Source organism: Protopterus annectens, chromosome 1.part1, assembly GCF_019279795.1.
Source record: "Protopterus annectens isolate FY-2018-M chromosome 1.part1, PAN1.0, whole genome shotgun sequence".
In the NCBI taxonomy this organism is placed as follows: Eukaryota; Metazoa; Chordata; order Ceratodontiformes; family Protopteridae; genus Protopterus; species Protopterus annectens.
The window spans coordinates 344827302-344840100 of record NC_056726.1 but is presented as its reverse complement, the minus strand read 5'-3'; the positions used below and the strand labels follow the sequence as shown (position 1 = coordinate 344840100).

General features: G+C 38.2%; 1 protein-coding gene across 2 annotated transcripts in view; it reads left to right on the top strand.

The window, feature by feature from the left end:
* The window catches only part of TPD52L1 (TPD52 like 1), a 1279033-nt gene that overhangs the window by 1043492 nt on the left and 222742 nt on the right, over positions 1 to 12799 (top strand). The window contains exon 5 of one of the 2 annotated variants that reach the window (XM_044075177.1): positions 3 to 17. The exons of the other annotated variant lie outside the window; for it this stretch is intronic. Coding sequence (XP_043931112.1) covers positions 3 to 17 — 15 coding nt within the window. The remainder of the gene's footprint in view (positions 1 to 2; positions 18 to 12799) is intronic. 2 annotated transcript variants of the gene reach the window in all.

Here is a 12799-nt window from a genome sequence, read left to right as displayed (position 1 = left end):
AGGTCGCATTCCATTAGGTAAGACCTTTTAATGCAATTTTGTAAATTAGATTACTATTTTGAAAAGTATAGTCAAGAATGCATTGTACTGTTTATGTCATAAATGAAAAGTAATAAGCTGATTTAATTCAAAATGCATAAAGCATACACAAAAATATTTAGCATTAATCTAGGAAGTCATGCAAGACTAGCAAAAATATTGCAGAGGCCAATCTATATTTATGTTAATATCATGTTGTTATCAGACAGACTTCACATGCCTTCCCAATGTAGTTGCATCCTTCTCGTCTTGCAGATAACTGTAGTACTTTTGAAGTTAGCTCATACATGTGTGTGTGTCAATGCACCTCTTGTCTGAGTGTGCCTTCTGCAAGGCTTTAGCAGCCAGTAAGTGTTTACAGGAACTTCACTTTCATTCTGTATCTCCATTGTGTGTCTGCAATTTATTAAAGGGTGAATCGAGTTGGTTTGGGCACAGCAAAATGGCAAGCTTAGTCCATGTGTGTAGACAGTTCTTCAAGGCTACAGGTTGTAAAGTTGTTGAGAAGAGGAAATAAACAAAAAAATAAAAAATAAAAATGTCATGCCAGAGAAGACAGAAGTCGATTTTTTGGCATACTGGCACAGGTATAGAATGTATTTCTATGAAAACTGTATGAACTGCATGAAGTCCATTAAATAAATAACTATGTGCTTTTTTCTCAGAATGAAAAATGCATCACTGGCTAAGAATATATCTTTTCTGAGTTACCATTATAAAAAAGTAAAACTCATACACATTTCTCTAGATTTTTTTTTTATTTGTAACATGTCAAAGGAGTGAGGTCAGTTTCAGCACTTGAGCTGTATTTAACTCCTTAAGGGTCGAGCTGAAGTCCTAGGTGGATATTCCCTGAGCTTTGAAGAATAATTTCCTAAATTTGTGTTATCAATAGGTATTGAAACACTTCCTCTTAGACATAGAGATGTACAACCACTTTAATGTCTTAGTCTGTCATGATGTATTATACCCGTGAGTGTATGAATTTCTCTCATGATATACAATGCAACACTGGTCCAGAATATGTCTTTATTAAGTTGTCATTATATAAGTTAAAAAGTGATATACATTTCATAACAAAGGACTTTTTATGTGTAGCATTTCATAGCTCAAACACCAAGCATTGAAGCAGCTAAAGTGAAGGGGTCAAATTCAAGTTTCAGTTGAACTGAAATACTCAAGGGTAGAGTAGCAAACATTGAGACATTTTGTGTACAAGTGTCCTCTTGTAATTCTCTGAGATTGTATTATGTGCAGCTCCATTGATTTAGAGGATTAAAGCTCTGAACACAACTTAGGCTATCTGAATTTGATTAGTGGCTCAGACACATTTTGGGGCTAGCAGAGAGCAGAAAAGAGTGGCACAAATTGCTTGTCTCACCTCTATTCAGGGGAGGTGTTATGCACATATCCAGGATGTTCAGTCCTGGTCAGTTCAGGAAGAAGTACAGCACTAACTCAAAAAACAAGCCACCTTAGTGGAATCACAAAATCAATAGGCTGTATAACAGAAGAAAGAAAATCATGGTAAAAATTAGGAGGTGCAGCACTCAGCAGGATAAAAGCACTCTCATCAAACTAAACAAACATCTCAGAGGACAAATAAAGTCTAACAAAGCCAAACTGGAGGTGAATCTGGCCTCCTAGGCCAAGGACAACCACAAGGCATTATTTATCTATGTCTACAACCTCAAAGACAATACATAATTGCATGCAGAGCTCATTGTAAATGGAGCCACCTATACTGAGACCGAAGAAATAGCAAACCTACTGGCCAATAAATTCAGCTCCAGCTTTACCCCTCTCTCCTCCCCCACCTTCCCTCAGGAAATGCCATCTAATATAACTCCTCCTGCTATCACTAGGGAACAAGTCCTTAATGCCCTCTCTAAGGGCAAGAACACAGCATCAGTGGCCCCAGACAATATCCCTGGATGCCTTCTAAATAGCATAAAACATGACCTATCACGGCCTCTGGAATTACTATTTAACTATAGCCCCCAAATAGGCTTCATGCCACATGAATGAAGAACAGCAGCAGTCATCCCTCTGCACAAAGGTGGACTATCTACAGACCCTGGAAACTACAGACCCATTAGTCTCACTAGTCATATATGTAAACCCATGGGAAGAATTATCATGGAAATGATCAGTAGTGATATTGTAAACCTCCAGACACTGGACCCAACCCAGTTTGGTTTTGTCAAGGGCAGATCATGCCTGCTCAACCTGGTGGACTTCTTTGATAAGGTCACCAAAGCAATGGATGAGGGCAAAATAGTTCACACTGCCTGCCTTGACCTGGCCAAGGCATTTGACACAATGCCCCACTCTGGCATTGTTGACAAACTCAAAAGGTTAGGTACAGACTCATATGCCACCCAGTGGATAGCCAGCTGAATCACAGACATGACCCAGGAAGGTAGAATTAGGGAGTTCACCTCTACAAAGAGGCCAGTCACAAGTGATGTCCCTCAGGGATCAGTCCTTGGACTACTCCATTTTGGCATTTACTTCTCTGAACTTAAGGCCAATGTCAGTCATCTCTGGCTGACTAAATTTGCAAATGATTAAAAATTAGGAGCTGTCATTGAATCCCACACTAACAGAAATGTTCTCCAGGAGGGGCTGACACAGACAAACAAATGGTGTCAGAGCCATGGACTAAAATAAATGCCAAGAAATGCATAATAGTATCCTTCAGGAAGTCATCCACCCCTGTTAGCTATCATATTGGCAACACAACCCTTAGAGATGACCCAGTAGTCAGGGACTTAGGGACACCATAGATAGTAATCTTGCCTTTGACCAACATGTGTGTACAGTAGTGCAGAAATCCTTCTATGTTGGGCAACTTATAAACAAAGGTATGGCATCTAAGTCCAAGGAAGTCATGTTTCCACTGTATTCAGCATTCATCATACCTATTATTGAATGCAGTGCCCCCTTTGGTATGCACCTAACCAGGCATATCAAACAATTGGAATGTCCACAGAGGTTCCTCACTAAAAGAATATGGAGCTTAAATAAAATGTCCTATGCAGACCACCTCAAGGCTCTATCCCTGTATTCTGTCTCCTACAGGCTTTTGAGGGGAGATCTATGCCTGACACACAAGGCGTTGCCAGACTCCACTCTGATGGACCTCCAGTATATCTGCAAAACATACAACACTAGAATCACCAATTCTAAAGACCTAAACATTGCCTGTGATATAAATAGGACCTGCTGGAGAGGCAGATATGTATCCCAGAGATTACCCTGTCTCTGTAACAGGCTCCCCATATATGTGAAGCAGAGTTCCTCCCTAACCCAATTCAAGTGCAACATGGATAATTGGATGAGGAACAGGAAATTCATCCCTGGTATGGCACATATGTCTCTAATGAACACAGGCAACCTGTAAATGGTTAATCTCCCAGGCCCTAGCTTGTAAATATTTCATCTCCCAAGCCCCTGCTTACACTTATCAAGAGTATCAGAACTTGTCAGAGATTTGGGATACGTGGCTAGGCTTAAAAAGGCCCTTTTCATCATTAGCCTAGTAAACATACATGAACCTATGAACCTGTGGTGTCCACAGTAAAGATGAGAGACCATAAGGGAAGCTGCCTCTGAGAGGGCACGGTAATCCTGAGGAGTTAAAGTGAAACCACAGCATCACTGATACCCATTGCACGCCCTGCACATTTGCGAGGTATGTGCAGAGGGATTAGGGACTAAACACAGAAACATCTTGCTCTCAAGGATGATGGTAGTATCCTCCACTGCTCATCTCTCATCCTGAGCAGAAGAAATGTGCCATAGGTCTCTCACCTCTTACAGAATTAATGTTCCTATAAAGAGAACAGAGAGGTAAACTGGATGGTCCCAAGGGTAGGAGAAAAACAGACAAGAAAATTGTTATTAATTCTGAAGTGATTATTGCTGTATAGCAATTTACACATACATTCATACTAAGTGCAGGGTTCATAGGTCTTTCACTGTCACAGTCTGACATTTTGCATGATTACTCAGATTGCACTAGGATGAAATTACTTCTTTTCGAGGTGTATACTATTGTACTGGTCCATAATATATCTTTACTGAGTTGTAACTATTTCAGAAGTAGAAACCTATACATTTCATCAGAAAAAAATGTTCTTTTCTATAATAAGGTGTCATATGACAAATACCAGGGTTTGAAGCAAATACACTGGTGAGGGTAAATTCAGCAATGAGTCACACTGAAACCCTATGGGTGCTTTTTATATGTGAGTGTCCTAATGTAATTCCCAGAAAATGTTATCATAAACTTTCAAAGCAGAATTGATATAAGCCTTTCACAGATATGTAGGAAGTGTTGAGTTTCATAGGCCTTTCAGTATCATAGTCATTTTGTATTGTACTTACTTTCCACTGAGGTATATGACGTCTATTTAGAGTAATATATGCTTTTGTTGATGTTATTGATAGATGTAAATTATTTCATATGTTAAAGCCATATTTTTTAATTGATTACCCAATACATTTTTGTAGAAAGCTCAGCTGCGATTTAAATAGAGATGTTTCTTGTAAGGACTGGAGTTACGGGACATAGGAGTTTGTTATAATCTACTGCATTTAGCTACTTTAAACAACTCTGAAAAAGGCCCCCTGTCTGAACACCTTGTACTGGTAATGACTTCCTATTGAAACAGAAGAGTTTGCCAACACAAAAAGTCAAATTTATTGTATAAAGTCAGTCATTTTCATCCTTCAATTCATCCTTCAAACACAGGACTTCTCCCAAACCTTGTGAAGAAGTCCTGTGTTTGAAGGATGAAAGCAATTGACCTTATACAATAAATTTGACTTTTTGTGTTGGCGAACACTTTTCTTTCAATTGGAATTCATTACCAGTCCAAGGTGTTGAAACAGGGGGCCTTTGTCAGTGTTGTTACACATTTTTTAAATGTCTCACTGGCGCTCTCTGTTTTATGGTGTTAACATTTAGCAACTTTAACTATTGGAGGTTCAAACAATTTTATGTATTTTCAGGGCAATGCTTGTACAACTGTTGATTACTGTTGTTATTCTCTGACATTTGTTTGTTCTGCTAATAATTCTTATGTTTTACTGACCACAAAGCAATGTCATACATTTTTGGTCCTAATTTATTTACTAGTAAGGGCAAAGGGTTACCTTGTTTTAATACTTCTTGTTTGACAACATCTGCTTGAAACAAAGTATTACAAGAGTTATGGGACGACCATCATACATTATTACCCCTATATCCATCTTATTCTAGTTGGTGATTAACCTTTAAAGTTAAATTTGCAGATAGATATAAATGATTTTCAAGGCATTGTCACTCTCATTTAAAGTAGTCTATTAATCAGGCTTATTCTGATTTCAAAACACATTTAAACTCTGATGTACATCAAGCTATTCTTCACTTATGTAAACTTAATGATTATAATATGGAACATATGAGTAAAAAAAAAGTAAAAAAAAAATGGTTACCACCAAAAGCAGGTCTCCAAGTCCAAAAAGCCAGTAAAATCCAAATACATATAAACCAAAGAAGGACCAGGAGTAGGCTGCAGGTTACAGTATAAAGATTATTTATTGAAGGACAAACCACAGAGTAAAAAACATAAGCGCTTTCGTAGGTGTGTACCCCACTTCATCAGATGTGATTATATTACATCCTAACTTTCATTTTATACTCTAAGAGCACTAATCACATGTTGCTAAATAGTCACATGACCTAAATATTTAAAACCATACATACATTTATATACAAAATATATATATGTATAATATAAATACTCTCTTGTTAAAATAACAATATACTTAAAAAAAATTCATATAAAAAATTCATATATAAAAAACTGACAATTCCATTCAAATAAATACACGGAAGTATACACACAAAAAGTTCATCTAAAGAGGGGACTTTTCTTTAGTATGGGCTTTAGAGGTTCATAGTCACTCAGGCCATGTCCACTATCTGCCTTAAGCCTCACAATCCATTTGGCTTCTAAAGCTTCTGTCTTATTTCGAACATCACCACCTCTAATACTTTCATATACCCTCCCTATTCCTAGGAATTTAAATGTGTGTTTTAATTTTAAGGTTTTGGCTACATGTACCACGAGACATGTTGTATATCTTGCACACAGTTTGAAATGTTTAAGATTTTATGTCGGAAAAACTGGCAAGAGTATTGAAAGATCAGATTAGGGAGCATGTGTACTACATTAATAGAAAGGATAGAGTTAGTGCACTTTCCAAACATATCAGTGATACTGATGATGAACACACATTTAAATAGATCTCAGACTTGAAACATCTATTCATATTATGAGAGGTGACAAAGCGTGTTTGTTTTGATGGACATTAGTAATTGTGAACATAACATGCTATCTAATATTAATTTTTATAAACCAGTGTAATAGAAAATTGTGAAAAAAGCTAACAAATAGTTTATTCATTATTTGATGCTTTTGCAAAAGGATGGTAAGGATGGAGCTGCCAGGTAAAAGGAAAAGAGGAAGGCCTAAGATAAGGTTTATGGATGTGTTTAGAGAAGACATGCAGGTGGTTGGTGTGACAGAGCAAGATGCAGAGGACAGGAAGAAATGGAAACAGATGATCCGCTGTGGCGACCCCTAACGGGAACAGCTGAAAGAGAAGAAAAATCTATCAATAGAATTAATAAAGAATTTGTATTCCTTTTTATGTTTAATAAATCCCAATTTGGGGCTATCTTTGGGATTCTAAAAGTAAAAACAGATGAGGAAAACTCTCCCATTAGAGCTATAGCTTTAAGTAGGTCTAGATTAGAACCATTTTCTATTTTTCAGTATAGAGTGTTAAAAGACCTACCTGGGGGGTTCCAAAAAAAAAAAAAAACCCTACTGGAAGTAAGAGCTGTGGCCAAAGGGAGATGTTTACACTATGTGGAAACATGTAATTCAGAGACATGTTAGCCGCGATGAGGAAAGACCTCATTATCAGTTGATTTGCATGTCTCTTGAATTGTCCTTGACTATCGCCAGTTCTAATCAGTACTTTCCTATGATAGTTAACACTGGTGGTCCATACATTGTATAGGCAGAGGCACCCCCCCCCCAATTCACTCTCTGACACTCATGAACACACAGACACACACTCACATATGCGCGCGTGGGCGCGCACACACACACACACACACACACACACACACACACACACACACACACGCACACACACACACACACACACACACACACACACACACACACACACACACACACACACACACACACACACACTCCTTACTCCACTCATTTCTTTACATGCACACACACATGCAGCACACAAACCCCAGTGCTACCTGTCTGCTAAACTCTGTGCTTCTTGTACAGAGTCAGCCTGAGTCATTTCACTTCTGTTCATAAGTTAGCCCCTTGCTTGTAAAACATAGAAATTGTGTGTTTCTTTTAGCTGCATGCATATAGCTCAGTCTTCACTTTTCAGTTCTTGTCTCAGTATGATTGTACTTCTATCTCTGACAGCTCTTTAGCTGCCAAAAAGCCCATCAGAAAATTAGGAGTCCTGCCTCCAGAGATTTCATCTTTATCTCACTGTGAAAATGTCCTGAGTGCCATGCTTTTGCAAGAAATCCATCAAGATATTTAGTAGTTTTGCTACACAAAAGGAGAAAAGAAGAAGGTTGACATTGCTGAAAGCTTAATTCTAATGATAGTATGAGCCATAGAAATCTCTGCCCTATGTAAGGCATTCATTTTTTTTTTACCAGCAACTATGGAATACAGAAAACTAATAAAGCTTACATAACTGAAATGAGACATACAATGAATGACTGTCAGTTTTGAAAGCTGTGTGATTTACTGATCAGAGGCAGAATTGTATGTCTGATTAAGCAATGCCTGCAGAAGAGGTGGGCTTTTCAGGAACTAAAATCTGGCACTTGAATCCAGAGTGTTGGATGAGTGAATTATTTAACATGGACTTAAACTCATTAAATTGTGGCATGGAAGTGGCAAAGATTGACACTGATCTTCAACACTAGAAAATATATCCTAAAAGCTATAAAAATAATAAATATTAAGTCAGAGACAACACATGGAAATCTGACACATTTTCATGATGATGATTAGTAACAAACAAGCAGGACAGACCATGCTTACTGTGGTCTCTATTGGTGAGTATTAAAAAGTACCAGTGCAAGACAAACATCAAGTACATTAGATGTCTAAAACTGTTGATCACTATGCTGGAAAATGTTTTAATGGAAAAAAAAAGACAAAAGGAGAATCTAAATGTGCTGGAAATGGACAATAATGTGAAGACAGAAATGCTTTTGAGTAATGTGGAACTAGATTTGCAGTGCACAACCATAAATATTAAGCATGAGAAAACTGAAACTTGTGAAGCTATAAAATGTAACATGCAAGCCTAAAAATATACTGGGAAGTTGTCTTTAAAGGTGTGTGTAAATGACAGGTCACTTGTGTTTAAGCCTGACAGTGGTGCAGAGCTTAACTTCAGCCTACTTCAAAAGGTTGTCTTAAATTACAAACTGAGTCTGCGTGTACACTTTTGTTATGCCCTGAGCATAAACTAAGCCTTTGGGCTTAAGTCAGTTTGAACCATGTTTATAAAGTAAAATATAGCAGCAGCTTTCTCAACTTACAACTTTCTAAAACAATAAATGAGAAGGTCACTGAAAAACTAACCAGTAAAAACAAAATGAAAACTCCTGCAAAGCTAGAACTTCCACTGAGTGACCCCCAAAACCTCTTGTATCGGAGGCACATGGGATATATGCAAATGACCCTTATGAACATCAGGTATTTCAGCTAACTGATGATTCTGAATGCCCATGACTTTGAAATCTCTGTTAAAGCAGCCCAGAGTACTGTGTGTGTGTGTGCCTACGGTCATGGTTAGAAGAAGTTAGTCTATACAAATGGACAATGGTCACAAAAATGGAGATTGCCACCATTAAAAACAAAATACAATGAACACACTGAAACATGAGCTAAATCAATACTACTGTGAGAATATGCAAAGGGAAAATGTCCATGGTAGCAGAAGTAGCCAGAACATAAGTAGATAGCCAGTGTGTAACTGAGTGCAGTATCAAGGTGAAATATACTGAACGAATTAGAATTAAAAATATAAATTTGATCTAAATGAAAAGAAGACTTATGAAACATCTTCATAGGTTCATAGATTAGTACTAGGCTAACTGCCCTTGTGAGCCACTTTAAGCTTAGCCAATTAACCCATGTGAGAATCAAACCCTGCACCTTGTGTCTGCAAGGTAAACACCTTAACCATTATGCCAACCTCCAGATAAAGAGTATACACTGAAAAGAGGTTATAGAAAAACAATAAACCTGCTCAGTTTCACTGGAGATGCAAAAGTATAAAGTACAATGCATGAAATCTAAAAAACAGTGTCCTAGCAAGTTATTCTCATCTTTCTGAGACTGCAGAATGCTTGAAAACAGAATATCGTATTAAATCACCAGAAGCAATGCCAGCGATCCATGCACCAAGCACAGTCCCCATACCTCTTAAGATAAAAGACCAAACAAGAACAGCAGCATAAGGAACACATAGGATTGATTGTGAAACAGGCTGTGCTTAGAGAATGGTGTGATAACTGTTGTGAAGCACGACAGAATTGGTCAAATACAGATTTCCGAAACTTCCAACTGGCACTTCCATTGACTCCAGAGGTCTTTCAAAGAGCTGTAACAGATATGACTGAAGCCTTTGAAATAGTTATGAATATAATTGATGATATTTTGGGTTAACTTTCAACCAAGCAGGATCATGACATTGCACTTATTAAGGATCTAAACTTAGTGTGGGAACTAGACACAGAAAAGTATAAATGTGGTGTTTTCTCTATAAAATACGAGTCATCTTCTAATTGTTAATGGGTTGCAGCTAGATACTAACAACTATGTGCCATTGTAAATATTCACACTGATATAACTGCAAGCCTGAGAAACCAATCTGAGCAGGATGCATTCTAAAGTTGGTCTGAAGAGCAGACTAAAGATGTTGGTAACTACTGCATTTACACTTAAAGACGATGATGTGGTATTACAGCCACAGATGTTGATGTGATATTACCAGTCACACTTTCAAGCCTGTAAGGGATCGGAACAGTACTACAATATGAGGTCAGACTTACCGCTTATGTGTCAAGAGCTATGACAGATGTTTTCACTAAACATGTTCAGACAGAAAAAGATGCTGACCTTTGTCTCTGGTTGCCTGAAATTCCATAATTATGTGTATGGTAAACTTTAAAGTGGTGATACACAATAAGCCTTTGCCAAGTATCTACAAAACATGATTACCATAAAGTTTTGCAATGAAATCAAAACTTCCTGAAAGTCAATATTTTAAAAGAATGAAAACAAAAATGCCTGAAAACCAAAATGGTGAAAAACATTTTTTTTCTTTTTTGCACGTGGGCAAGTCCTCCACTACCCCTATGTGGGGGTAAACCACCCACACACCTCTAAGTTATGGATACCAATTCCATGGTCACACCAGTCCAAAGAAGTGAGAAATCTCCCTAAAAAATGAACCATTGCTAGCACACACTTAGAAATCTCACCAACAATGATTTCCTATGGGAAAAAGGATTCATCGTTATGCAATTCATCTTTTTTTCTGTGGGCTACAGACGCTTGGGGAATTTCTCCTTGAGCAGTATATTGAAGCCCACTCACAATATTGTAAATTTAACACTATTTCACAAGTATTGCAAACTATGCAGTCATCTGAATTGTAAGAAAAATTGTGGTGATGCCCGATAAAATACAGTAATTGAAGACAGCTACTACTGAAACAATAGAAATGCAGCTGTTAGGGGTTGCCATATAGGCAAGATATCTTCAGTCTAATAGGCAAAAGAAATGTATGAGTCAGACAGTAGAAATGTGATGAAAACTGATTAATTGCTTCAAACAGAGAGCTGCTTAACTTTGATAGATTACAAGTATATGCTATTCCAAGCTCATGTTCTCATCTTCATAGCTACTGATGGGAATGCTGAGATCCAAACTTCTAACACTGTTCACCTAATTGGTATAGGGAACTAAAATGCAAGTTTCAGAGTTGCTGAAGAAAAAACAACTGAAGCAAAACAGCCCTGTGATAGAAGTGTAGCTTATTTCAAAGTAGGAGAAAGAGTCAGAGTGACTGAATGACATTAAATCAAAATTCTAGTCAGAAATCTCAAATACAAGCAAAATGTATTTGTTTTCACTAAAGTGCAAGATCATATGGTGTACAAGAGGAAGATATGCAGCTATATAAGAAAAATCACAACATCTGGCGAAATGAAGATTTCTTAACAGAGCGTGAGATGGAGAGACCTGGGCTGGGATTCTTATTGATGCACTGTACAGATGCACAAGGTCTGCCTGTCAGGATGCTGCTGCACAGTGTAAGACGTATTCATTGCACATGTGTATATGTAGGGCAGTGCGCATCACATCACTCAACCTTACTCAAAATTGTGAGTGATCGAATGAAGCAAGCGTGGCTAACTGCGTAGCAAACAAGAGCAATGAGAACACACAGAGTGTAACCATACATCAGTGGCAAACTTTTTAACAAAACCACAATATAAGGCTAGGTTATGTAGAGTCATGTAGCTGTTTCTGCCAGCATGTGGCCATTCGTGCCAATAAACATTACAAAGCACTGAAGTGTAATATAGAAAGAGAACATAAGAGGTGCCCAGAATCACACAGCCATTGTCATTGCTGTAATGGGGAGGAACAACTTATATAGGATAATACAAAAGGGCGGAAAAGCAGTGGAAACACACAAGGAGAAAAAGTAAAACAGTGGCAGGTGTGGGCAGGTAATGTACAGTTTTTGTGGGATACAACCCCCCCCCCTTGTATTTATATTAAATAAAAAGGGATTGGGGCAAAGTATGCAGTAGAAGACTATGTATGGGAAGAGAGTGTTGGATAGTATGTAGAGGCAAGCAAACAAGTCAAAACAGTGTTGGAATATAATGAGTAGTTTTGCACACACATGAATATTGTGACAAAGGTTGAACACAGACATACAGTGGGTAATGATGATGTGGAAAGTTGGACTATTTACAAGGTTCGAGGAAAGACACACTAGGAATGGGATGGGTTTTTGACTACAGAGTGGAGTGTTAGGGCAAAGTGGAGGTGGCATTTGCACACGCGCATGCACACACACACACACACACACACACACACACACACACAAGCATTGCCAGATGATGTTCCAATGTAGGCACTGACAGATGGTGCCTGGATCTCTAGTGGCCCAGAGGTAGGGACCACTGCTCCATGGAATCTGCAGTTCACTGCAGGGGGGCCTCTACCTGACCAAGACCAAGACATTGACCAACATGATGTTTGGCTGCATCATCTAAAATGGCCTCAACCATCACATGCATCTGTGTCTGATCATGAAGCTGAGAGTCATGGTACCATTTGAGAAATGCTTTCACTCTTCTCTATTGAATCATCCTATTCCCATCATCAAGTGAAATAGGAGAAGGACAGTGCATGGACTTGGTAATCTTCCTCTTCCACTTCAGGTGGACATGTAGAGAGGAAACTCAGTGGGAAAATGTCATAAGTGTGGTGTCAGTAAAACAAACTGAACTCTAAGACAGCAGTTATACATGCATATCTTGCTGCCAGCCATTCCTGCCTCCTGTGACACCCTACCGTATTGAAGTGGATCTCTTCATAAGCTAAAA